Genomic DNA, 26,074 nt, shown 5'->3' on the forward strand with positions numbered 1-26,074 from the left:
CTTTGACTGTGTGGATCACAATAAACTGTGGAAAATTCTGAAAGAGATGGGAACACCAGACCACCTGACCTGCCTCTTGAGAAACCTGTATGCAGGTCAGGAAGCAACAGTTAGAACTGGACATGGAACAACAGACTGGTTCCAAATAGGAAAAGGAGTATGTCAAGGCTGTATATTGTCACCCTGTTTATTTAACTTATATGCAGAGTACATCATGAGAAACGCTGGACTGGAAGAAACACAAACTGGAATCAAGATTTCTGGGAGAAATATCAATAACCTCAGATATGCCGATGACACCACCCTTATGGCAGAAAGTGAAGAGGAACTCAAAAGCGTCTTGATGAAAGTGAAAGTGGAGAGTGAAAAAGTTGGCTTAAAGCTCAACATTCAGAAAACGAAGATCATGGCATCTGGTCCCACCACTTCATGGGAAATAGATGGGGAAACAGTGGAAACAGTGTCAGACTTTATTTTTCTGGGCTCAAAAGTCACTGCAGATGGTGACTGCAGCCATGAAATTAAAAGACGCTTACTCCTTGGAAGGAAAGTTATGACCAACCTAGACAGCATATTCAAAAGCAGAGACATTACTTTGCCAACAAAGGTCCGTCTAGTCAAGGCTATGGTTTTTCCAGTGGTCATGTATGGATTTGAGAGTTGGACTGTGAAGAAAGCTGAGGGCAGAAGAATTGATGCTTTTGAACTGTGGTGTTGGAGAAGACTCTTGAGAGTCCCTTGGACTGCAAGGAGATCCAACCAGTCCATTCTGAAGGAGACCAGCCCTGGGATTTCTTTGGAAGGAATGATGCTAAAGCTGAAACTCCAGTACTTTGGCCACCTCATGTGAAGAGTTGACTCATTGGAAAAGACTCTGATGCTGGGAGGGATTGGGGGCAGGAGGAGAAGGGGACGACAGAGGATGAGATGGCTGGATGGCATCACTGACTCGATGGACGTGAGTCTGAGTGAACTCCGGGAGTTTGTGCTGGACAGGGAGGCCTGGCGTGCTGCGATTCATGGGGTCACAAAGAGTTGGACACGACTGAGCAACTGATCTGATCTGATGGGCAGTTCTGGTAACAATGAGGAAGGAAACTGAAAACCTTAGCTAAAGGGAAATTTCTGGATGATTGTGTTTGATTCAGTGCCATTTTAGACCATCACTGCTATTACAGGAACAGTCTGGCTTCCGTGGCATTGAAGCAGAGCTGAAACTTTGTGAGGGATGACAGCGAGGCTATGAGACACTCTGGCTGGACTCATCCACTCATTCATTCACTCATCCACCCAGGTTAGGTGTTTTCTCTCAAAATCAACAATCACACTCTAATTGGTTAGTTTATTTCAAAGAGATAATAAGAGAAAGATGATTATATAATTTGCTTATCTTTGCTAAGCCATACAATATTTAGATAATATCTTTTTTTTTTTTTTTTAAGTAGGAATCTTAATAGATGCAGCATGGTATTATTGCTAAATCTTTTCACGTATTCAGGCTGTTTTTGATTAAAAAAATGAAATACTGACTTGATGATTTAAATTTTTATGATCTCTCAGGAATATGGATGCCTCCAAACCAATTTCCAAGCAGGAATAATCAAAGCAGGCTTGACAGACTGATCACTTAAGACAACTGAACTTGCTATTGTTGTTCAGTTGCTATGTCATGTCCAACTCTTCACAATCCCATGGACTGCAGCACACCACTCTCCTCTGTCCTCTGCTATCTCCTGAACTCAGTGGATCATTATTCAGTTTTACCATCCTCAAAAGGCAGGGATGAAGATTTGCTAAATTCCCAAGGCTGTTGTGATAGTTGCTTCCCTATCAGAGTTCTATCAGAAGGGGTTCTTGAAGAGAATATTTAGAGGAGGAGATTAGAAGATAGGTCTTCTGAATTTGATTTTGTTTCTAAGCTTTATTTTTCTACATTTCAGTGTATCAATTTCTAAAACCCAGTTGAAGTATGTTTTCCTATCCAGCAGAAGGAACTGTTAAAATGAGGTATATAAGGAAGCTGCAGACCTCCTCTTAGTATATCCAGTGACCCTTCCTTTGGTAATGCTTCACACTGTGATAGAGAATTAAAACTGAGAAATGACAGGAGATGAAAAGATTGTGAGGAAGGAAGTGAGAGGGGTTCATGATACTGGCCAATTCCCTGCCGCCCCCCCCCAACCCCCACCACACCAGGTAATTTATTAGCTTCTATAGTCAGATCATCTTATTTTTTCCCATAGAACTACTGATCTCATGCAGAGAGTGTAAACTCCACTCTTACATTGGGCCTGACCCAACTAACTCCTTTTAAGTGGAGGTAAGCTTACTGTATCAGTTCCTCCAGGCTACTGAGTGAGCCATGATGCTTCCTGACTGTATAAGCCTGGAAAAGAACTCACACAAAGTTGGTGAAGAGAAGTGGGGAGATCCATCACATTGGGTACAAAGCCGTAAGGGTCTGAACTAAGATGGGAATAATGGGAATGGAAAAAAAAGAGAATATAGATCTGAATATTTGGCATTCATACAGTCTTCTATTCCATAGACTGCATACAAAGATAAAGAAACTAAAGTACTTGCCATCATAAAACAGTCTTAAATGTTGTCTTAAGACAAAATCTACACAGGATGAATTTGAATTTCTTATTTACTGCATATACTTAGAAATTGCTTGTAGTCATAAAACTGAACTCTTTAGCTCAAGGAGGTACATAGTTATTTGGCATCAAAGTCAGGATTTGAAATAGGGTTTCTTGGCCCAGTACTTTCTTTCAATCACATCTTTGCATGCATGCATGCTAAGTCGCTTCAGTTGTGTCCGACTCTGTGTCACCCCATGGACAGCAGCCCACCAGGCTCCTCGGTCCACAGGATTCTCCAGGCAAGAATACTGGAGTGGGATGCCATTTCCCTCTCCATTAATATGCCCATAAAATTGGTAGATGGGAGTTTGGAGGCTGCCACTAGGGGGAGCAATACTTCTGGAGAGGGCTCCCATGCAGGACTCTCTAGGAAATGTGACAAGGCAAAGAAAAGGGCTTGCTGGAGATTGAGGTTTACTTTAATCTATTTAGACTGGCATCTAGAGAGAGAGCGAGAGAGAGAGAGAGACTCCTGGGGAAAAAACATTTTCTTTGTATCTCAGGCATCTACTCTATTAATTTAACTTAATTTGTTGGGAGCTGATTTCTGTCAGCTTGTATTTAGGTTTCAGACTTGACAGACCTGTTTTAGAACGCACAGGCACGGAAGCCTAGTGCTGCTTTCCAAACAAAACCAGAAAGATTTCTCTGGGGTTGTTGTGGAATTTATGGAATTAGGGGACGAGGGGACATGGAATAGGGCATAGTTAAGGCCTATATAGCAAATGGCGCTGTAGTCATATTAGGTATGTTGCTACTCATTGCTTTCCTTCCACACCTACATTCCCTTTTGGTTTATTGGGCTAAAACTTACTGCTTAATTTCTTTGCCCATTGTTTTCAGCTAGGAAACGAAAGAGCAGTTTTGCTTTTTTTGGTGACCTTTACTTGTAAAGGTGACAGCCTGCCTTCTCAAGCATTTTACAAATTAAAGACCACCTGAGAGAGTACAAATAATTGTCTCAGTTACACAAGCCTTCATTGTCCAAATGAGTAGGTTATGGACAAAGTGCTCCTGGGTCAGTTCTACCAAGCACAAGCTGCTTGAGGTGCAGTTCTCTCCTCTGCATTTGCAAGGAGGTTTCTCTGGGTGTCTTGAGGAAAGGTCTAGAAATCTTATACATGGGGTGGTATCATGATGCCTTCAAAATCCTTGGCTCAGTGGGGACACCACTGTATGTAACTGCTCACTTCTCAAAGTCATGTCCAGAGCCAACCATGTGAAACTGCAGTGGGGGGAAAGGATTCCCAACTACAGTTAAGAGACATGGACTCAGGTGGTAGTCTTGGGCAAGTGTTTCAGCTCTGTGAGCCTCTATGTTCCTTCTGCGTATTGAGCAGAATACCTCAGAGAGATCTTGTGAGGATCAAATAAAGGAGTGAGCTTACAATTTCTGAAGAACTATTTCTAAGAAGTAGTTTCTCACTATTTTCTAAGTAAAAAGGCATCAGCTTAAGCATCAGATACATCTAATAAATTAGTAATTTTTAATGGTACAGGTAGGGGTAATCTACATTTCCATTTTGAAATTCCTCCTTGGAATTTCCAGTTGTCAGAGGAAAATTTCAAGCTCTAGACACAGAAATACTCATTTGCTACATGGACCATGATGTACCATTTCAAGACTCTCATCCTAACAAATCATTCTTAAAGCCATTTTCTCAACTAGAACTTGGAAATTATAGGTACATCCTTTCTCTTTAGAATAGTGTCTTCTTCATCTTTTCAAACTTATCTTTCCCACATTCTAGCACAAACTTATCTTTCCATTCAATATGGCCTTGTTGACTCTCCTTGTCATTAGTTTTGAGCAGTGTACATTTTCTTTCTCCTCCTGGTGATTCTTTCAAATTCTCCCCATCCTTAAAGAACAAGTTCTAGTTCAACCATGTGTGTTTCCACAGTCCATGAGAATCCCTTCTTTTCTTGACGTTGCAGACGTGTTTTAAGAGCAATATTGCATAGGAACTTGGAATGTCAGGTCCATGAATCAAGGCAAATTGGAAGTGGTCAAACAAGAGATGGCAAGAGTGAATGTCGACATTCTAGGAATCAGCGAACTGAAATGGACTGGAATGGGTGAATTTAACTCAGATGACCATTATATCTACTACTGCGGGCAGGAATCCCTCAGAAGAAATGGAGTGGCCATCATGGTCAACAAAAGAGTCCGAAATGTAGTACTTGGATGCAATATCAAAAACGACAGAATGATCTCTGTTCGTTTCCAAGGCAAACCATTCAATATCACAGTAATCCAAGTCTATGCCCCAACCAGTAACGCTGAAGAAGCTGAAGTTGAACGGTTCTATGAAGACCTCCAAGACCTTTTAGAACTAACACCCAAAAAAGATGTCCTTTTCATTACAGGGGACTGTAATGCAAAAGTAGGAAGTCAAGAAACACCTGGAGTAACAGGCAAATTTGGCCTTGGAATACAGAATGAAGCAGGGCAAAGACTGATACAGTTTTGCCAAGAAAATGCACTGGTCATAACAAACACCCTCTTCCAACAACACAAGAGAACACTCTATACATGGACATCACCAGATGGTCAACACTGAAATCAGATTGATTATATTCTTTGCAGCCAAAGATGGAGAAGCTCTATACAGCCAGCAAAAACAAGACCAGGAGCTGACTGTGGCTCAGACCATGAACTCCTTATTGCCAAATTCAGACTTAAATTGAAGGAAATAGGGAAAACCACTAGACCATTCAGGTATGACCTAAATCAAATCCCTTAGGATTATACAGTGGAAGTGAGAAATAGATTTAAGTGCTTAGATCTGATAGATAGAGTGCCTGATGAATGATGGAATGAGGTTCGTGACATTGTACAGGAGACAGGGATCAAGACCATTCCCATAGAAAAGAAATGCAAAAAAGCAAAATGGCTGTCTGGGGAGGCCTTACAAATAGCTGTGAAAAGAAGAGAAGCGAAAAGCAAATGAGAAAAGGAAAGATATAAACATCTGAATGCAGAGTTCCAAAGAATAGCAAGAAGAGATAAGAAAGCCTTCTTCAGCGATCAATGCAAAGAAATAGAGGAAAACAACAGAATGGGAAAGACTAGGGATCTCTTCAAGAAAATCAGAGATACCAAAGGAACATTTCATACAAAGATGGGCTCGATAAAGGACAGAAATGGTATGGACCTAACAGAAGCAGAAGATATTAAGAAGAGATGGCAAGAATACACAGAAGAACTGTACAAAAAAGATCTTCACGACCCAGATAATCACGATGGTGTGATCACTCACCTAGAGCCAGACATCCTGGAATGTGAAGTCAAGTGGGCCTTAGAAAGCATCACTATGAACAAAGCTAGTGGAGGTGATGGGATTCCAGTTGAGCTATTCCAAATCCTGAAAGATGATGCTGTGAAAGTGCTGCACTCAATATGCCAGCAAATTTGGAAAACTCAGCAGTGGCCACAGGACTGGAAAAGGTCAGTTTTCATTCCAATCCCAAAGAAAGGCAATGCCAAAGAATGCTCAAACTACCGCACAATTGCACTCATCTCACATGCTAGTAAAATAATGCTCAAAATTCTCCAAGCCAGGCTTCAGCAATATGTGAACCATGAAATTCCTGATGTTCAAGCTGGTTTTAGAAAAGGCAGAGGAACCAGAGATCAAATTGCCAACATCCGCTGGATCATGGAAAAAGCAAGAGAGTTCCAGAAAAACATCTATTTCTGCTTTATTGACTATGCCAAAGCCTTTGATTGTGTGGATCACAATAAACTGTGGGAAATTCTGAAAGAGATGGGAACACCAGACCACCTGACCTGCCTCTTGAGAAACCTGTATGCAGGTCAGGAAGCAACAGTTAGAACTGGACATGGAACAACAGACTGGTTCCAAATAGGAAAAGGAGTATGTCAAGGCTGTATATTGTCACCCTGCTTATTTAACTTATATGCAGAGTACATCATGAGAAACGCTAGGCTGGAAGAAACACAAGCTGGAATCAAGACTGCTGGGAGATATATCAATAACCTCAGATATGCAGATGACACCACCCTTATGGCAGAAAGTGAAGAGGAACTCAAAAGCCTCTTGCTGAAAGTGAAAGTGGAGAGTGAAAAAGTTGGCTTAAAGCTCAACATTCAGAAAACGAAGATCATGGCATCCGGTCCCACCACTTCATGGGAAATAGATGGGGGAACAGTGGAAACAGTGTCAGACTTTATTTTTGGGGGCTCCAAAATCACTGCAGATGGTGACTGCAGCCGTGAAATTAAAAGACGCTTACTCCTTGGAAGGAAAGTTATGACCAAGCTAGATAGCATATTCAAAAGCAGAGAGATTATTTTGCCAACAAAGGTCTGTCTACTCAAGGCTATGGTTTTTCCAGTGGTCATGTATGGATGTGAGAGTTGGACTGTGAAGAAGGCTGAGTGCCGAAGAATTGATGCTTTTGAACTGTGGTGTTGGAGAAGACTCCTGAGAGTCCCTTGGACTGCAAGGAGATCCAACCAGGGCATTCTGAAGGAGATCAGCCCTGGGATTTCTTTGGAAGGAATGATGCTAAAGCTGAAACTCCAGTATTTTGGCCACCTCATGCGAAGAGTTGACTCATTGAAAAAGACTCTAATGCTGGGAGGGATGGGGGCAGGAGGAGAAGGGGACAACAGAGGATGAGATGGCTGGATGGCATCACTGACTCGATGGACATGAGTCTGAGTGAACTCTTGAAGTTGGTGATGGACAGGGAGGCCTGGCGTGCTGCGATTCATGGGGTCGCAAAGAGCTGGACATGACTGAGCGACTGATCTGATCTGATGAAGTCCTTTCACTCTACCACATCTCATCCCTTCAGTTAGATTGTAAACAAATACCTCAAAAGTTGTGGTACACATACACATTGGAATATTATTCATCCACAAAAACGAATGTATTTGACTCAGTTCTAGTGAAGTGGATGAACCTAGAACCTATTATACAGAATGAAGTAGGTCAGAAAGAGAAAGAAAAATATCATATATTAATGCATATGTATGAAATCTAGAAAGATGGTACTGATAAACCTATCTGCAGGGCAGCAATGGAGATGCAGACACAAAGAATAGCCTTGTGGACACAGGGTGAAATGGAGAGGATGGGACGAATGGAGACAGCAGCATGGAAACACACACGCTACCATATGTAAAATTAGACAGCCAGTGGAAATGTGCTGTATGATGTAGGGGGCTCTAATCTGGTATTCTGGGACAACCTAGAGGGGTAGGATGGGATGGGAAGTGGGAGGGAGGTTCAAGAGGAAGGGGGTGTACATATACCTATGGCTTATTCATGTTGATATATGGTAGAAACCAACACAATACCATAAAGCAATTATCCTCCAATTAAACATAAATAAAAAAATACTTCAAGGACTCCTTTTTATAGTTGTCACTTCAGTATTCAGTGTAGTGCTGACATGCTAAATAAATGGGGATTCCCAGCTGGTAAAGAATCTGCCTGTCAATGCAGGAGATGCAAGAGACCTGGGCTTGATTCCTGGTTGAGAAGATCCCCTGGAATAGGAAATGGCAACCCACTCTGGTATTCTTGCCTAGAAAATTCAATGGACAGAAGAGCCTGGCATGCTACAGTCCATGGGTTCGCAAAGAGTCTAACAGGACTGAGCATGCACACACAATGAATGGGTACTTAATAAACACATGTTTGTGCTGTGCTGAGTCACTCAGCCATGTCTGACTCTTTGCAAACCCGTGGACTGTAGCCCGCCAGGGTCCTCTGTCTATGGGGATTCTCCAGGCAAGAATACTGGAGTGGGTTGCCATGCTCTCCTCCAGGGGATCTTCCCAACCCAGGTATCGAACTCAGGTCTCCCTCATGGCAGGTGGATTCTTTACTATCTGAGCCACCAGGGAAGCCACAACACTTGTTTAGTGACCTTCCAAGCAGTGGAGCTGAAAATCATCATTTTGACAACATAGCACAGTGGATAAGAGCACAGACTCCAGAGCCATAGGGACTGGGCCCTAGCCCCCAGTTGTCCCACTCAGTAGCTCTGTAACCTAGCACAAGTAATTTACTTCTGAGTGGCAAAGTTGTCTCACCCACAGAATGAGGAGTGTTACTGCACCAACTGAGGGGTATTGTGAATATTCTATGTTGAGTCCAGGTATTTCAAAAACACAGAAAAGTATGTGACAAGTAGTAAATACTAGGGAAGTGCAGGTTACTATTAATATTTAGTGGTTGTTTTTGATATCACCAAGAAAATCAAATCTGACAGACTTTATTTTCCTGGGCTCAAAAATCACTGAGGATGGTGACCACAAGCACAAAATTCAAAGATGCTTGCCCCTTGGAATGAAAGCTATGACAAACCCTGTGTACTGAAATGCAGACACATCACTTTGCTGACAGAGATCCATATAGTCAAAGCTATGGCTTTGCTAGTAGTCATACGGATGTTAGAACTGGACCATAAAGAAGGCTAAGTGCCAAGGAATTGATGTTTTCGCATTGTGGTGCTAGAGAAGTGTCTTGAGAGTCCCTTGGACAGCAAGAAGATAGAACCAGACAATCTTAAAGGAAATCAACCCTGACTATTCATTAGAAAATTGACTACCTGATGTGAGTGCTGACTCATTGGAAAAGAAGGGAGTGACAGGGGATGAGATAGATGAGGTAACATCACTGACTCAATGGACATGAATCTGAGCAAACTCCAGAGGACAGCAGAAGACAGAGGAGCTTGAGGTGCTACAGTCCATGAAGTCACAGTTAGACGCAACTAAGGGACTGAACAACAACATTAGCATTACCATTGCCATCATCATTCACTCTTCATATCTGAACCTAATGTAATCTGGATGTTGTGATGAGCTGCTTTGACATGGGTAAATGATTGAGAAATGAACAGTTTTTGAGAAAAAAATACATAAATCAGGGCCGCGGGGGAAGAGGTAAGGGGTCTGCTGTGTGAGCGAGCAGGGCGTAGGTTACAGTGGGTGTATCTTGGTGGAAGCCCGGCGGGTGGGAAAGACAAGCAGAGGGCTGAGGCCACGCGGCACACTGGGTTGGCAACAGCCTCAATTCTATTCTTGACTCAGGAATCTCGGAATAAACACAACTAGTCATTTCCATAATTGTTTTAACACTATTAACCAGATACTGATATTTTAGAACACTTATAAAAATGCCAGAGTTCTGCAATTGCAAAAAAAAAAAAAAAAGTAAAATTGGGAAAAGAGTAAGAATTGGGAAAAAGTGAGCTTAGAAGCAGTTAAAGAATATTGTGCAAAGAGTATCAGCTCACAACTCCAAGGAGGAGGTATTGAGGTCTTTGTCTTACCCTGAAATGCTGACTTTTCTTCTGCTTAGGGATTCCTAAGATTAGCATAATCAAATCTACCACAAAGGGAGAGTGGGAGCAGGTATTCAGTAGACAAGTGTCCAAGCTTCATACAATTTCATTCGTGTTACTGGTCTGACATTATCATATTTTAGAGAGGACACAAAAGCTCTGAAAAGTAACTTGCTCAGTTGGTGCAGGGAATTGGGAATGGGGAATGACCTTTGACCTTAAAAAAATACAGACTCTAGTCAAACATCCACTGGGGCCTAGTAAGAAGGCATGTGGTTTGGCTTTATTTTTGGTTGAGTGTAATATATGCCAATGTCTCTCAGGGACATGGACAATCACTAATAAGAATATTCTGGATTTTAAATAGCTGGAAGGCATGCGGTTTGGCCTCATTTTTGTTGGGGGGTAATTTGTGCCAAGGTTTGTCGTTACTCAGGGAAATGGACAATTGCTAACAAGAATTTTCTAGATTTTAAGTAGCTTGAAGCTAGAGGACAGAAAGAATATTGTGAGAAGACATCTTCTGCAAGAATGTTTTTCTGAAGCCAAAAATTATAGTAGCCCAGACCCTTGCAAGGGAGAGTTTTATTTTGTACAGACATTTTGGGGAACAGACTTGAGGTTCATGAAGAGTTTTGTATCACCATTTAGCAAGGGCAACTTTTTTTTTTAACCTTGGCTGCTTTTAATTGCCAACTAAAAGTTACTTAATGCTGGAAGCTCCATGACTGCTCCAGGTGGAAGTATAGAAAATATTTGTGGAATGGGAAAGGTCAACTGGCCACACATTCTTAACTCTGTCCTAATACTTTCTGCCAAACCCTTCAGCTTCCTTCTCTTCAGAAATTCATAAAGTCTTGAACTTGCTAATATGAGTAGTTCTATCTTCCTGCCAGGTAATTCATTCCAAACTGCAGACCTCTGCATGAAACGACTGACTGGATTTCCTATTTACCTTGAATAGAGATCATCAAACTGTAGCCAGCTGTCACCTGCTTTTGTAAATAAAGTTTTATTGGCACTCAGCCACAGCAGATTAAGAATCTATGGCTGCTTTTATGCTCCACTGGCAGAACTGAATAGTTGAGACAGACGGGATAGCCTGCAAAGCTAAAATGTTTGCTGTTTGGCCCTTTGCAAGAAAAGTTTGCTGACCCCAACCTAGAACACGGAAGCACTTTCACTTCTGGTTTGTTTTGGTGTCTTCCTCATTTATACTAAAATGTTAACCACTTTTTCAGAAATGTTATTTGTTAGGACCACTTTTCTAGGAAGAATAAATTAACTGTTAGGGGGATCTTTTGAGACGCTCCAGCTTTTCAGAGAGTAGACAGTGACTGGTTGTCACTAATTGTCTTGTGTTCTCTAATGTTCTCTGATTCATGCCGGTCATTTCTGTGACCTTGCACTGATCTTCTATCTTTTTTTTTTTTTTTTTTGGCTAAGCTTTATCTATTTACTGAGATGGCTCTTTTTTCTCTGACTTGCTTTTCTTATACTTTTCAACTGGGAAAAACATTTGTCATCTCCATTTCCTTTGGTTCTATAAAGGAAACAAACCAAACCAAATTGAAACTGGTTTCTTCTTCCCTCACTATCTGCCCAGCCTCCAGTTTTTATATTATCTACAAACTTAGAAACTGCATTTCATGTGCTTATGACTTTTACATATAGCATTATTCACAAGTGTGGTTCTGAAATTGACCCTGGAGGCATTTTCCATCTGATTCTCTCTTCCATTCGAAGAAGTTTCCATCTGTGGATACTCTGTGTTGCCCGAGCTAAAGCCTTCCAAATACTCCTTAATTCATCTTCTATTCAACACCACTTTGGAACACTGTCCAGAGCTTTCTGGGAAGTATAAACATTTAGAGCATACATATTTCTCTATCCTACCAGATCAAAAACATCAGAAAAAACTGTCCATAGAGTGTAAGCACACTCTCCTGTTGTCTGGATATAGGCTGACAATTCTCCATCACATTGTGTTTTCCTAGACACCTTTTTAGTGCTAGTATTCCAACAACTGCCCAGGGGTTCCTCAAAATAAGAGTAATGCTCCTGATTTTGTGACATCCTGGAAGATGGTGTGTGGTACACTGGCCTCATCTCTAAGGAACAATGATTATATTATCAAATGTGTATCCACTGTGTGCCAGGCATACTACAGATAATATTTCTCTTCTTCTTCACTTTTCTGAAGGGTGGTTATGATCATTTTAACTAATGAGAAAACAAGGGTTCAGAGCTGTTAGACTCCTGTGGTTATTAAGTGGCAGAACTAAGATGCTATGATTCTAGCCTTCCTGTTCACTACCATTGTGGGCTGTCCTCAGGGTTAACTGCTGTAACCATTAGCTTGCTCCTCCTGACCAAAGGGATTGGTGGAGTGAGGTGGGTGCACCCAGAACCACAACAGAAAGAAAGCAGGGACTGGCTTAGGGATCAAAAGGCAGAAACTCTTTGGCATTAGCCTGTTCCCTAGGGCTCCATATAGATGAAATGGCACCTGTGAGCTGTTTCTCCATCCCTAAGAAAGAGAGGAGAAGGGGACAGCAGAGGATGAGATGGCTGGATGGCATCACCGACTCGATGGACATGAGTTTGAGCAGGCTCCAGGAGTTGGTGATGGACAGGGAAGCCTCGCACGCTGCAGTCCATGGGGTCGCAAAGAGTCGGACACGACCAAGTGACTGAACTGAAGAAGGAATCAGTATTTTCTCCCAAGTCTCTAGTTTCATATTTGTGTTTATGTTCATTTGCATTCCTCTGAAAAGTCACATGACCTTTAGGAAAGTCTTGTTTAAATGCTTTAAGATTTCTATCAGCCGAGCTATGAGGAGTATGTGACTATAGGCTCACTCTTAGACCAAAGGTGTTGGGTAGAAAGTGGGGGCTTCCCTGCCAGTGTGGGACTATCAGCAGTATGTAGATCTTTCTCAGAGGATAAGATTGATCCTCAATCAGCCTCCCTTCCCAGTTTGGTAACCTAGCTCCCTCTGGAAATTTGGGAGAATCTGAACATCCTTATAGGTATTGTTTCTGGAGTTGGATTCAGATGGAGGAATACTGGACATATATTTGTCCATAATGACATGAGCTTCCTGGTATTAGATGTGGGGTGGAGTTGCAAGATTTTTCAGCTAGCATGCCTCATTTCCAAATGCAAATTCAGCTTTTGCCTGAATCTCAACTCAAATGTGGTGCAGAATAGAAAGGCCTGGGTAGTGTTCAGTATTTAGCAGAATGACTGAAAAGCAAGAAACGGTTCAGCTTCATCTTGTTTGTGGTTGAGGTACCTAAACACATACATGCACAGGCTGTCAATGCTGTAAACATACATGATTAGAGATACAAACACAGATGTGACAATAATAATGTTTACTGAGTGCCTATTATGTGCCGAGCACTGTGCATATTTACAGCTGGGTGTGTATATGTAAAGGGAGAGAGACTGAGAGAAGACAAGTCTTTCCCTGAAACAGACATGCCACAATAAAAACAAAAGCCTCACATATTGGAAGCCAGCCGGCTAGAGGATAGAATGCTGGATTATGCTAAATTCAGCTGACCCCAATGGCTTCTTTCTAAAACAGGGGCAAGCCCATGTATTCAACTAAGGTTAAAATCAATACAAAGAAACAGGATCCCTGGGGCCAGACTGAATCTAACAATCTCTGTGCTTCAATTTTAATATTTGTAAAACTGGAATAGTAACCTGAAAGGGTTGTTCTAGGAATAAATGGGGTGAGGTGTTCCCTGGCAGCTCAGTGGTAAGGAATCCACCTGCCAATGCAAGAGATGTGGGTTCAATCCCTAGATCGGGAAGATCCCCTGGAGAAGGAAATGGTTATCCACTCCAGTATTCTTGCTTGGGTGATTCCCCTGGACAGAGGAGCCTGGTGGGCTATAGTCTATAGGGTTGCAAAGAGTTAGACACAACTTAGCAATTGAACAACAACATCAAAATAAATGGACATCTATAAAACACTGAGAACATCTTGTAGCTCAAAGCAAGTGCTCATAACTCTTAGCAATGATGCCCATGATGAGGAGGATTTCTCCATTGGCCTGGATGTGATGGGCGATTAAGGCACCACAAGATATTGACTCTTTGCTCTTACTCACTTCTAGTGGCTGGAAGTTCCCAGGCAAACTCATACACAGCAAGTAACTGGGTATCGTGGAAGGGCAGAGCTCAGTGGGGTGAAGTGAGGGGTCTGGTAAGAAATGAAGCAAGAAAGGTAGGCAGACGTCAGATGATAAGGACACTGTATATCATGCTAGGGCATTTGGAAATCATCTTCAAATGCTGGCAGGCCAAGGGAAAAATTTTAAGCCTGGGAGCATCATGGATGACTTTGCTAGAAAGATGCTCTGGCAGTAGCATGTCAATGATCTAGGGCAGAAGTGAGAATCCGTTTACTATAAAGGGACATATAGCAAATACTTTAGGCTTTCAGGGCCACCTATGGTCTCTGTTGTATATTCCACTTTTTATTTGTCTTTAATAATCCTTTAAAAATACAAAAGTCATTCCTTTCATAATCCTTTAAGTTATCTGGGTTCAAACCCTAGCTCCACTACTTATTAAGTGAGGGATCTTAAGCAAGTTAATTAAACAGCTCTGGGCTCAATTTCAATTCTTTTAATAATCCTTTAAAAGCCATTCTTAATAAGCTCTTTAAAAAATGTAAAGCCACTGGCAGGAATTTGCCAATCCCTGGTCTTGAGAAGGCAAATATAGAGTTAGGAGGCTGCCGCCATCATTGAGAGCTGACACGTAAGCCAAGGACAGGCAGTGGGAACGGAGGTCAGTGGAGGGTGAAAGAGCCACTGAAGAACTGGAACAGTCTAGAAATACAGGCAGGCCTCATTTTATTGCACTTCACTTTCTTGTGCTTCAGAGATACTATTTTTTTTTTTTTTTTAATAAATTGAAGGTTTGTGGCAACTCTGCATGGAACAGGCTTATTGGTGCTATTTTTCCTTGTTTCTTTTCCTTAGTATCTGATGGCTTCTACTGAACACTTTAAAAACTTTTTATGTTGTTTCGGGGTATACAATGGAAGTAACAAATAGATTCAAGGGATTAGATCTGTAGACAGAGTGCCTGAAGAACTACGGATGGAGGTTTGTAACACTGTACAGAAGGTGATGACCAAAACATCCCGAAGAAAAAGAAATGCAAAAAGGCAAAATGGTTGTCTGGGGAGGCCTTACAAATAGCTGAGAAAAGAAGAGAAACAAAAGGGAAAGGAGTAAGGGAAAGATATACACAACTGAATGCAGAGTTCCAAAGAACATCAAGGAGAGATAAGAAAGCCTTCCTAAGGGAACAATGCAAAGAAATAGAGGAAAAAATAGAATGGGGAAGACTAGACATCTTTTCAAGAAAATCAGAGATACCAAGGGAACATTTAATGCAAAGATGAGCACAATAAAGGACAGAAATAGCAAGGACCTAACAGAAGCAGAAGAGATTAAGAAGAGGTGGCAAGAATACAAAGAACTATACAAAAAAGGTCTTCATGAACCAGATAACCACGATGGAGTGGTCACTCCCCTAGAGTCAGACATTCTGCTGTATAAAGTCAAGTGGGCCTTAGGAAGCATTACTATGAACAAACCAAGGGGAGGTGATGGAGTTCCAGCTGAGCTATTTCAAACCCTAAAAGATGATGCTGTGAAAGTGCTGCATTCAATATGCCATCAAATTTGGAATACTCAGCAGTGGCCACAGGACTGAAAAAGGTCAGTGTTCATTCCAATACCGAAGAAATGGCAATGTTCACACTACCATACAATTGCCCTCATTTCACACGCTAGCAAGATAATGCTCAAAATCCTTCATGCTAGGCTTCAACAGTATGTGAACTGAGAACTTCCAGATGCATAAGCTGGATTTAGAAAAAGCAGAGGAACCAGAGATCAAACTGTCAACATCCAGAGGGATGGGATAGGCTGAAAGATGGGAGGGAGGTTCAAAAGGGAGGGGATACATGTATACTTGTGGCTGATTCATATTGAGGTTTGACAGAAAATAGCAAAATTCCATAAAGCAATTATATTTCAATTAAAAAGTAAATTAATTTAAAAAATTTCCAACATCCACTGGATCACCAGAAAAACAACTGCTTCTACTTCATTGACTACACAAAAGCCTTTGACTGTGTGGATCACAATAAACTATGGAAAATTCTTAAAGAGATGGGAATACCAGACTACCTTACCTACCTTCTGAGAAACCTGTATGCAGGTTAAGAAGTGACAGTTAGAACTGGACATGGAACAACAGACTGGTTCCAAATAGGGAAAGGAGTATGTCAAGGTTATATATTGTCACCTTGCTTATTCAACTTATATGCAGAGTATATCATGCAAAATGCTGGGGTGGATGAATCATAAGCTGGAATCAAGACAGTCAAGAGCAGTATCAATAACCTCAGATATGCAGATGACACCACCCTAATGGCAGAAAGTGAAGAGGAACTAAAAAGCCTCTTGATGAAAGTGAAAGAGGAGAGTGAAAAGTCTGGCTTAAAACTCAACATTCAAAAAATGAAGACCTTGGCATCCAGTCCTATTACTTCATGGCAAATAGATGGGGAAACAATGGCATATTTTATTTTGGGGGGCACCAAAATCACTGCAGACAGCGACTACGGCCATGAAATTAAAAGACACTTGCTCCTTGGAAGAAAGGCTATGACAAACCTAGAAAATGTATTACAAAGCAGAGATAGTACTTTGCCAACAAAGATCAGTATAGTCAAAGAATGGATGCTTTTGAACTTTCTGAAGACTTTGATGCTTTTTGAAGACTCTTGAGAATTCCTTGGACAGCAAGGAGATCAAACCAGTCAACCCTAAAGGAAATCAACCCCGAATATTCATTGGAAGGACTGATGCTGAAGCTCCAAAACATTGGCCATCTGATATAAAGAGTTGATTCACTGGAAAAGACCCAAATGCTGGGCAAGAATGAGGGCAGGAGGAGACGGGGATGACAGGATGAGATGGTTGGATGATATCACTGACTCAGTGAACATAAGTTTGAGCAAACTCCAGGAGATAGTGAAGGACAGGGAAGCCTGGTGTGTTGCAGTCCATGGAGTTTCAGAGTCAGACACAACTTAGTGACTGAACAACAATAGTTAGATTAAGAATGTTGTTATAGTTTAGGGTGAACAGCAAAGAGACTCAGCCCGACATATACGTGTATCCGTTCTCTACCAAACTCCCCTCATATCCAGGCCGTATTGGTACTATTTTTTTAATAGCATTTGCTCACTTCACATCTCTGTGTCATATTTTGGTGGTTTTTGCAATATTTCAAAGTTTTTCATCATTATTATATTTGTTATGGTGATCTGTGATCTTTGATGTTACTACCGTGACTCTGTGAAGGCTCAGATGATAGCAAGAAAATATTTTTAGATTAAGGAATATAGATTGGCTTTTATGACATAATGCTATTGCACTCTACAGTGTAGTGTAAACATAACTTTTATATATTCTGGGAAACAAGAAATTATTGATTAGCTTTATTGTGATATTGGCTTTATTGTGATCTGGAGCTCAGCCTGCCCTATCTCTGAGGTATACCTATATTTTGGTTTGGAAAGCTGGATGGCTGGAGGTATTCTTTACTGAGATAAGGACTGAGGAGTTTAGTTTTAGAGATATTGTGCATGTGTGTTTAGTCACTTCAGTCTGTGTCCAACTCTTTGTGACCCCATGGGCTATAGCCCGCCAGACTCATCTGTCTATGGGATTCTCCAGGGAAGAATACTGGAGTGGGTTGCCATGCCCTCCTCCAGGGGATCTTCCCAGCCCAGGGATCGAATTCACATCCTGCATTGGCAGGTAGGTTCTTTTCCACTAGCACCACTTGGAAAGTCCTTAGAGATACAGAGTTGACCTTTTGTGGGGCATCTGGGTTAGTATGTCTAGCAGACAATTTTACATCTGAATCAGAAGAAAGATGTACTCTGTGCTAGATACAGGAGAATCAGCATACAGAGGAGTCCTGGAGCCAAGGGATCACTAGTGTATACAGAGTGAGACTTCTAAGCGGGTAGCTAATAGGCGGGTAGAGAAGGAAGGATCCCAAAGATGCTGAGATAGAATAACCAGAGAAGTAGGAAGCAAGCCAAGTGTGTGTGGTTTCTAAAGTAGTAAGAGAGCGTTTTTAGAAAGAAGGTTTCAGCCTGTGTAGAATGTTGTTGAGAGCTCAGATTAGATAAGGCATGCTTTGTGAGACAACTTTCTTCTTTTTGAACAAACTAGAAATAAGCTTTTTGTGGGGGAGGAGGCTTTACACAAGAGTGTATGTTCTATGTTACATGTGGCCCCAGAACGCAAGGTGGGCAAATAGAAGAGAACTCCATCATGAACGGAGTGGAAATATCAGGTAAGGATTTTAAAAATGCATAATTAACAACCTTGGTGGGGGACCTAAGATAGCCTTCTATATGTGAAATATTTCCAGGTTATAAATTAGCTACTTGAGAGTGATAATATTAATGTTATCAAACCACTGGAGTGTAGTATTCTCTAGTAGCCCTCCAGTATATCTCAGTTTCTGGAGAGCAGGGACATTTCCTTATTTATGATCTCATTCTCTGGCACCTATCACTACCAAATGGCCAACAGAGATACTTGGGGAGTTGAAGGGACAACTGCAAAGGGCCCCCTGACAGCTCCCCAGCTTCTACTCATGCTTGTCTATAATCTACTTACCACAAAGTAGCCAGTGTGGGTCAATAAAAATGGAAATCATATCATTTTACTTTCCTGATTAATAGCCTCTAAAATCTCCCTGTGGTGCTCAGATCAAAACCCCAACTTCTCATCCAGGTCTCTGGTTGCCCCCATGGCATCCCATATCACCTCTACCTTCAGCCTGCCACACTCCAGCCAAATGGTCTTCTTTTTGAGTTCTTTCAACACAATAAACTGATCTTCCCTTTGGGAGTTTTGCACTGCTTCTCCCTTGCCCAGGAAGGTTCTTCCTTCTGATGTTCTATTGCTGGACCCTGGTTATCATTTAGCTCTCGGCTTTCAGGTCACCTCTTCAGAGTAACTCACCTACTGAGGTCACCAGATCATTCTTTCTCAAAGCCCTGTTTCATTTCCTGCCCAGCACTCATCACCATCTGCTATTTTTCTTGTGTCCTTTTCTGTGTTTACAGTCTTGCTTCGCACTCACTCATTAATTCACTCACTGTTTATTTAGTACCTGTTTAGTGCCAGGTACTCTTTCCAGCACTGGGGACACAGCAGTAAAGAAAATTCCTACCATTATGGACAGGAAATCAACACATCCATATGCAATATGTCAGAGGATGATAAAATTCTGTGAGTAAAATAGAGTTAAAGGGTCAGAGAATGATAAGGAGTGCTCTTTTAGACAGAATGAGCAGGGAAGATCTTCCCGACGTGTGCCATTTGAGCAGATATCTAAATGTTCATGAAGTGCAAGAGAACTTGCGTTTCATTCACCACAATATTCTCAGCAAGTAGGTCTGTCTCTGGTATATGACAGATTAATACTTATGAGATAAAGAAATATGCCTTCCTTTCACTTAGCATTTACACCCTGCATTTACTTCTCTGGTTTCCAAACTAGAGTTTGAGTTGCCTTTACGGGGAATGAGCCTCTTTTTCCTCCATCCCTCAATCTAACATGGGGTCTGGTTAAGAGTAAGCATGGGAACGTATATGAAATAAAGGAAGAAGTAGGATTTAGGAAGAATCAGGATGTTTTAATACACTGAGGGACATCCTGTAAACGATTGCTTAAGAAGTTAACATGTGCTTCTAAGAATGAGGTGAATTCCTTTTAACTAGTAAGTTATGCACCTGATGAGATGCAGTAGTATCTGAATTGTTAGTGATTCTTTCTGAAAGCCAGCTTTTTTTAAGTCAAGCTTTGGCATATTTAAAAGCCAAGACAACAGACTTCAGTCACTTTCTTGGTGGCTCAGGCTTTCGGAGTGTACTTGAATATATCTGCAAAGTCCTTCAGACCAATAGCCGGCTGAAGTTTGCAGACTCTTTCAGAAAGATGGATTTGGGTACTAAGCAAAAACAGACTAACTGAACTATAACACCGAGCATTTCAGCACTTCTCTGTTTAAAAATAAATGAGCATTTCTGAACCGCTACCAGACACAGGAATGATGACAAGCAATGAAATCCAACACAAAAGAGGTCACCAACAGCCACAGCAGAGTAGTCCCAATGGCAGTTCTGTGGCTCCTGTGTGTTCTGTACAGATGCAACCATTTTATTTTCTCAAACAGCACTTGGAAAACTGCATAAAACACTAAGCTCCAGCCATATTTCTTACTGGCTAGCTAAGCAAAATGGAAAAATTATGATGTCAAGGATCAGAAACGGAAATCTCTTATTTTTCCCTACTGCATGCCATTAACTTGCATTAAAAAGTTCTGTTAAGGCTAGATCTGGAAAAAATATCTTGATAGTGGCAAAAACTGTAGTACTGTCTGCTCATGACCCCTATGTGGTTTTTTTCCTTCTTTTTAATGTGGACCATTTTTTAAAAGTCTTTATTGAATTTGTTACAACATTGCTTCTGTTTTATGCTTTGTTTTGTTGGCCACAAGGCATGTGGGATCTTAGCTCCCCAACCAGGGATCGAACCCACACACCCTGCATTGGAAAGAGAAGTCTTAACCAGTGGAAGCACGTTAAGTCCCTGTGCTTTCCTTCTTAATGTTATCCCCTGTTCCCACTAATATCCTGGTGGCTCATGACCTAGAATTTGCTCTCTTCTGTCCTAGGCCTACAACTTTTCATCTTTAGCAACTGGCTGCCAGGTTTCTTTTTTTAGCAAGATTCTGCTGACTCTTCTTCATCTTAAAGCCATTAGACTCCTAATGCCCATTAAGGTAAAAATCAAAAGGCAAAAGTAGTATTTTAAGAATTATTGATGTCCTTGAGATTATTAGACCAAAAAATTATTCATTGATCAAAGAAATACTTGGAAAACACTGCATGCTATACATGTTGGAATGCTTATAGGAGTTGAAAATGGAAAAACCAAAGTAATTTCCCTTGAGGGTTAGTTAAATACATTCAAGACCAGTAATCAGTGGTTTAAAAAGGTGATATCGACCTCTACATACTATTCTGAAATGTCTCCTAGACATGTTGTTGAATAGAAATTAATTCAAATTTGTAAACATAACATTGCATTAAAAAAACACAAATCTTATGTGCATATGTGACATATATAATACAGTAAAATATATAAAAATTCTAAATGGGTATATACTGAATTATTAAGACAGCCTCTGGGGAATAGAATTGGGGGCATGAAAGAGATCTGCATTTTTACTTTATAGATTCAGGTATTATTTGAATTTTTTTATAGCCTTTTCATTACTTTTATAAAAAAAAAGAAAAAATCAAATACTATATTAAAAAATAGAAGTAAAGTCCAGCAGTAAATACATACGTTTAACTTTAAGCGAGCATATCCCAAACTCATGTGATCAATGAACCTCTGTGAACCACTCGGAAGATAACTTGTAGGACAAATTTTGAAGTAACATGCTCAAGGTTCTCCCCACTCTCCATCAGCATAAGAGTTTTAACCTTCTGTGACGGAGAAGGCAATGGCAGCCCACTCCAGTACTCTTGCCTGGAAAATCCTATGGATGGAGGAGCCTGGTAGGCTGCAGTCCATGGGGTCGCTGAGGGTCAGACACAACTGAGTGACTTCACTTTCACTTTTCACTTTCATGCAGTGTTCTTGCCTGGAGAATCCCAGGGACGGGGGAGCCTGATGGGCTGCCGTCTATGGGGTCGCACAGAGTCGGACACGACTGAAGCGACTTAGCAGCAGTAGCAGCAGCAGCAGCCCTTCTATCAAGGAATGAAGAGAGTAGATCAGAGATGATTTGCTACAACCTCCCTCGCTTTTTAAATGAAGGGACGAAGGCCATGGAAAGCGGAAGGGCCTTGGCAAGACCAGCCCAAAGACCTCAGTCCTTCTAATTCCTCCCACATTTTTCCTGCAGTTACCAGTGACCAAGATGAGGCATGATCCTTGGATTTCATAAACTCCAGCACTCAAGGAAGTTGTTGGGTCCCCTGAGTAAGCCATGGCCTCAATATTCTCCCTGCAGTTCCAGGCAGAACAGAGTCCTGATCATCCCCTTCCCCATCTCAGTGGCCTGTGTCGTTGAACACCCATTAGGAGGAAGGAATCACTATTCAAAGGAAGGGACCCTGGAAAAGGCTAGGAGAAAACAGCAGGGGTCTTGAGGCAACTTGGTATCCCGAGTCAAATATAGGAGATGCATGAAAACATGAACTGAGTTACTCAAAACAGCATGAGCTTGTGTTGGGCAGAAGTGGATTTGAATGTATTCTCTTGATTCTGCCATTTACTAGCTATTTAACAGGGGTCAGCTTCCTTAACTACTGTGAACCTTGGTTTCCCATCTCTGAAATAAGGCTATCAGCTCGTATGTTACACCTGGCAGTGGACATTAAGAGATGATGGCTGTGGAAGTTGCTGGCATGGGGATACAGTGGCTGGAGTTAGTCAAGAAATGTTAATTCCCATCTTTCTCCTCATACAGCCAACTGCTACTCCCTTTGATCTCAATAACACCAGTTCAGGGCAACAGGCCCAGAAGATATGAGTAAAATAGGAACTGACTGGCTGATGGCAGGCATGGCACAATTTGGGCATAATAGGTGTGACAGGTGCAACGACAGAGGCAGTGCCAGTGTCCCACTCACCTGAGCACCACGGTACAACTTGCGATCAGCACCCATCCTTCTGGGGGTCTGATGCTGGAGCTGCCCCGAGACCCAGTGACCTCAATAGGATTTACTGCAACTTTAGCCTAACCCACAAACTCCTTACAAAGATTTCTCAAAAGAACTGCAGGGATCATAGCAGAGAAGCTGATCAAGGAAAGTCTATTCTGGGGAGGATCAAGAAGCAAACAAGAGGAGAGGTTACCATTATAGGCTCTCAAAACAAACTGTCTGCATTCAATCCTTGTCTCCAGTGCTTCTGTGTGGGTCCAACATCTGTGCCTTAGCTTTTTTATTACCGATGTTGTAACAGTAATGGTACTTATCTCATAAGGCTGTTTGTTTTTTTTTTTTTGAAGATTAAACAAGATAATACCTTTAAAGCATTGAGCAGAGTGTCACAGAAAAAAATGCTTAGTATTGTTATTAAAGCTGTTTGATCTGTAAGGGCTCAGGTTGAGAAGCAATATTGTCGACATTTCAAAAACACACAAGGTGTAGGCAGGATGGACAGAGTCATGTTTGTTCATCAAGTTTCGGAAGAGCAGACAGAACTATTCTTTGGAATCTAATAAACTTGATATTGAATCCTTAATCAGGCCTTTCCTAAAGTGTGACCTTGGGTGAGCTGCTGAACCTCAATTTCTTATGTGAAACTGGAGGATAATGTCAATCTAGTGGCTTGACTGTCAGAAGAACAAATGTAGTGACATATAAATAAACCCGGCACGCTGCCGGACATAATATATCCTGCCTTCTTTCCTTCCTTACTCATAAGCAGGCCAGTGAAGAGGATTAACTGAACAATAGTATTTAAAAGGACATTTAATGAAAAGAGCATGCTTCATGAACTCAGTGAAGATAATAAGTTAAAATGAGGACTCTGAAGCACAGACCTTAAAGTTCCTCTCTCATCCATAGACTATGATTCTTCCATTGGCTGCCTTTCTTATTTCTGTCACATTTATTGGCTCTGCCACCTAATAAATGTGATCTTTAGGAAGTTGCTAGGCTTGATTTTCTCTTCTGTAAAGTGTGGATAAAAATTATACTACCTCTTAGAGCTGCTGTTAGAATTCAGTGAGATAAAGCATACGGAGCATTTACACCTGCCTGGAAGACAGTTGTTACTCAGTCAATGCCAGCTCTATTTGTTGTCAGGGCTGGACAAGGCTGTTTATAAAGATTACAGAGGAGGTATATAGGAAGCAAGGCATGGTTTTGGAACACAGGTAGTACAAAAAAAAATACTATTATTACCTCTTCTATCACTATTGATTCTACATTATGAATGGCCATGGCCCAAGGAAACCCTCAAATGCATGCTGTCATCCCAGTAAAGGCACATCAAAACAGAGACACCAAGAAATAATAGGACAATTAATCACAGATCCAACTGGGAATAAAAGATTTCTGGAACAAACAGCCTTCCTTGTCCAGCGCAGACAGAGGATGGGCTCGCCCACGGGGAGCAGCAGGTGCTGGCTGCACTCTGTCCCCAGCCCTGGGGGACCACACACACACACAGACAGTATCCTGGTGTATAAGCTTTTCAGCGGTTCATCTCACAAAAACAGTAACGTAATAATGCCTTGGGCTGGAATGATAGCTTCCTGCCAAAAGTTCAGAGCTATCCGGAGAGAATCTCATTAATCTCAGCGATCCTATGAGGATTGAGGGTTGTAGGTATTCTTACTATTATCTTACAAAGATGAGCGTATACAGTTTAGAGAAATTAAATACTTTGTCTTTGCTTAACCAGTCCATCAGTACTGAGATGAGAGCGGTCCCTGAGGCCCAATACTCTAAGCTCTATCCTTGCAAACACCTTGAAGGAAGAATGAACAGGGTGCCTCCTGCACAAGGTGACGCCTTCCCCCCAGCTCTTCCCAGACTAGGTAACTGCAAAACTCACCTGTCGCTGAACTGAACCTCTTCTCCATTTTTGGCCCAGCTGATGGTGGGCCTCGGGTTGCCAATGGCCTCACAGTGCAGAAGCACGCTCAGTGTCCCGCTGGCCAGGGCCACCGTCTGCCCGAGGTGGGTGACCACCTCGGAAGCAGAGAGCTGCTGGGCGGCGGAGATCTTGCGGACGATGACAGGCTTGCGGTGCGGCCGGCGGGAGCCGCCCCCGCCCTCCCCAGTGGACAAGATCCGGGAGAAGCTGCTGAAGCCAGACACGTGCTTATGGGGAGGGATGGCCACCGGGGGGCCCCTCCGCTCGGACGGCTTGAGGAGCGCGTCCTGGTGCTCCAGGTGGCTGCGGAAGATCTCCTGGGCCAGCTGGGCCACCAGATGCTTGCTGTAGACGTCGCGGAGCTCCTGGGGTTGCTGCGAGAGGTTCCGGAGGATGTCGTCCAAGCGCTGCTGCTCCGTCACCATGGTGAAGGGCAGACGCAGAAGGGCCTGCTCGGCGTTCTGGTCCTCCTCTGAAGACGCATTCCTTTCCGTGGAGTCCTGCAGCTCCCACGACGCCAGCAGCTCTCCCGGCCAGCCCCCCTGCTCCAGCAGCCGCGAGACCAGGTCGTCATAGCGGCCTCCAGTGTCGGCGGGGACGCCCCGCTTCTCGGCCTTGCTGCCGTTGGAGAAGATGCCGTTCTGGTGTTTGTGCGTCTGCAGGGCCTCCTTGGGGCTGGCCTTCCTCACCGCGAGGGCCTCCTCCTCGATCCTCAGGCTCAAGGGCCTGGCCACCAACTTCCGGTTGCCTCCGATGAGCTTAATCACAAACTGCTCCCGGGCTGGTCCGGCTGAGCAGGTGTAGATTCCCGCATCAGAGGGCTTGAGGCGGTGGATCTTAAGGTACCCAAAGGGGGCCACAGTGACGTGGGCAGAGCTGATGAGGTGCTGGCCGTCCTTCTCCCAGGTGATGAGGGGCTTGCGGAAGCGCCGCGTGGGACAGCGCAGCACCACCGCGGTCTTGGGGAGCAAGTAGGCGAAGCCCCCCACCACGAAGTGCAGCTTCCTCTGCCGGCGCGTCTGGATGTAGACCTTCCTTGCTGCAGCGATGTGAGGACTATGCTTTGTGGATGGCCGCCCGGGCCCTGGAATGAAAGCAATGAAAGCAGACAGATGGAGAAAGAGAAGCGGAGAGTGAAGAAAGGGTAGAGTGAGGAGCAGCGACAAGACAGAGCAGAAAAGGTGAGGGTGGAGAGAAGAAAGAGAGATGGGGGACCAAAGAAAGGAGAGGGAAAGTGCTTTAGAGTTTGCTTTGGCCAGGGCCTTCACTTCCTGCCTTGTTTTACGGGAGGAGCTGGCTACCAACTGTGGACCATCAAGCTGCTGCCACAATCAAGCAT

The 26,074-nt window shown here is 42.6% G+C and overlaps 1 protein-coding gene across 1 annotated transcript in view; it reads right to left on the reverse strand.

Annotated features, from left to right (window-relative positions):
• ADAMTSL1 (ADAMTS like 1) overlaps positions 1-26,074 on the reverse strand; it is a 1,145,195-nt gene that overhangs the window by 139,778 nt on the left and 979,343 nt on the right. Inside the window, exon 22 of the mRNA XM_055577966.1 lies at positions 24,694-25,819. Within this exon, the coding sequence (XP_055433941.1) occupies positions 24,694-25,819 (1,126 nt within the window). The remainder of the gene's footprint in view (positions 1-24,693; positions 25,820-26,074) is intronic.

This window comes from Bubalus kerabau, chromosome 4 (genome assembly GCF_029407905.1).
Source record: "Bubalus kerabau isolate K-KA32 ecotype Philippines breed swamp buffalo chromosome 4, PCC_UOA_SB_1v2, whole genome shotgun sequence".
Classification (NCBI taxonomy): Eukaryota; Metazoa; Chordata; class Mammalia; order Artiodactyla; family Bovidae; genus Bubalus; species Bubalus kerabau.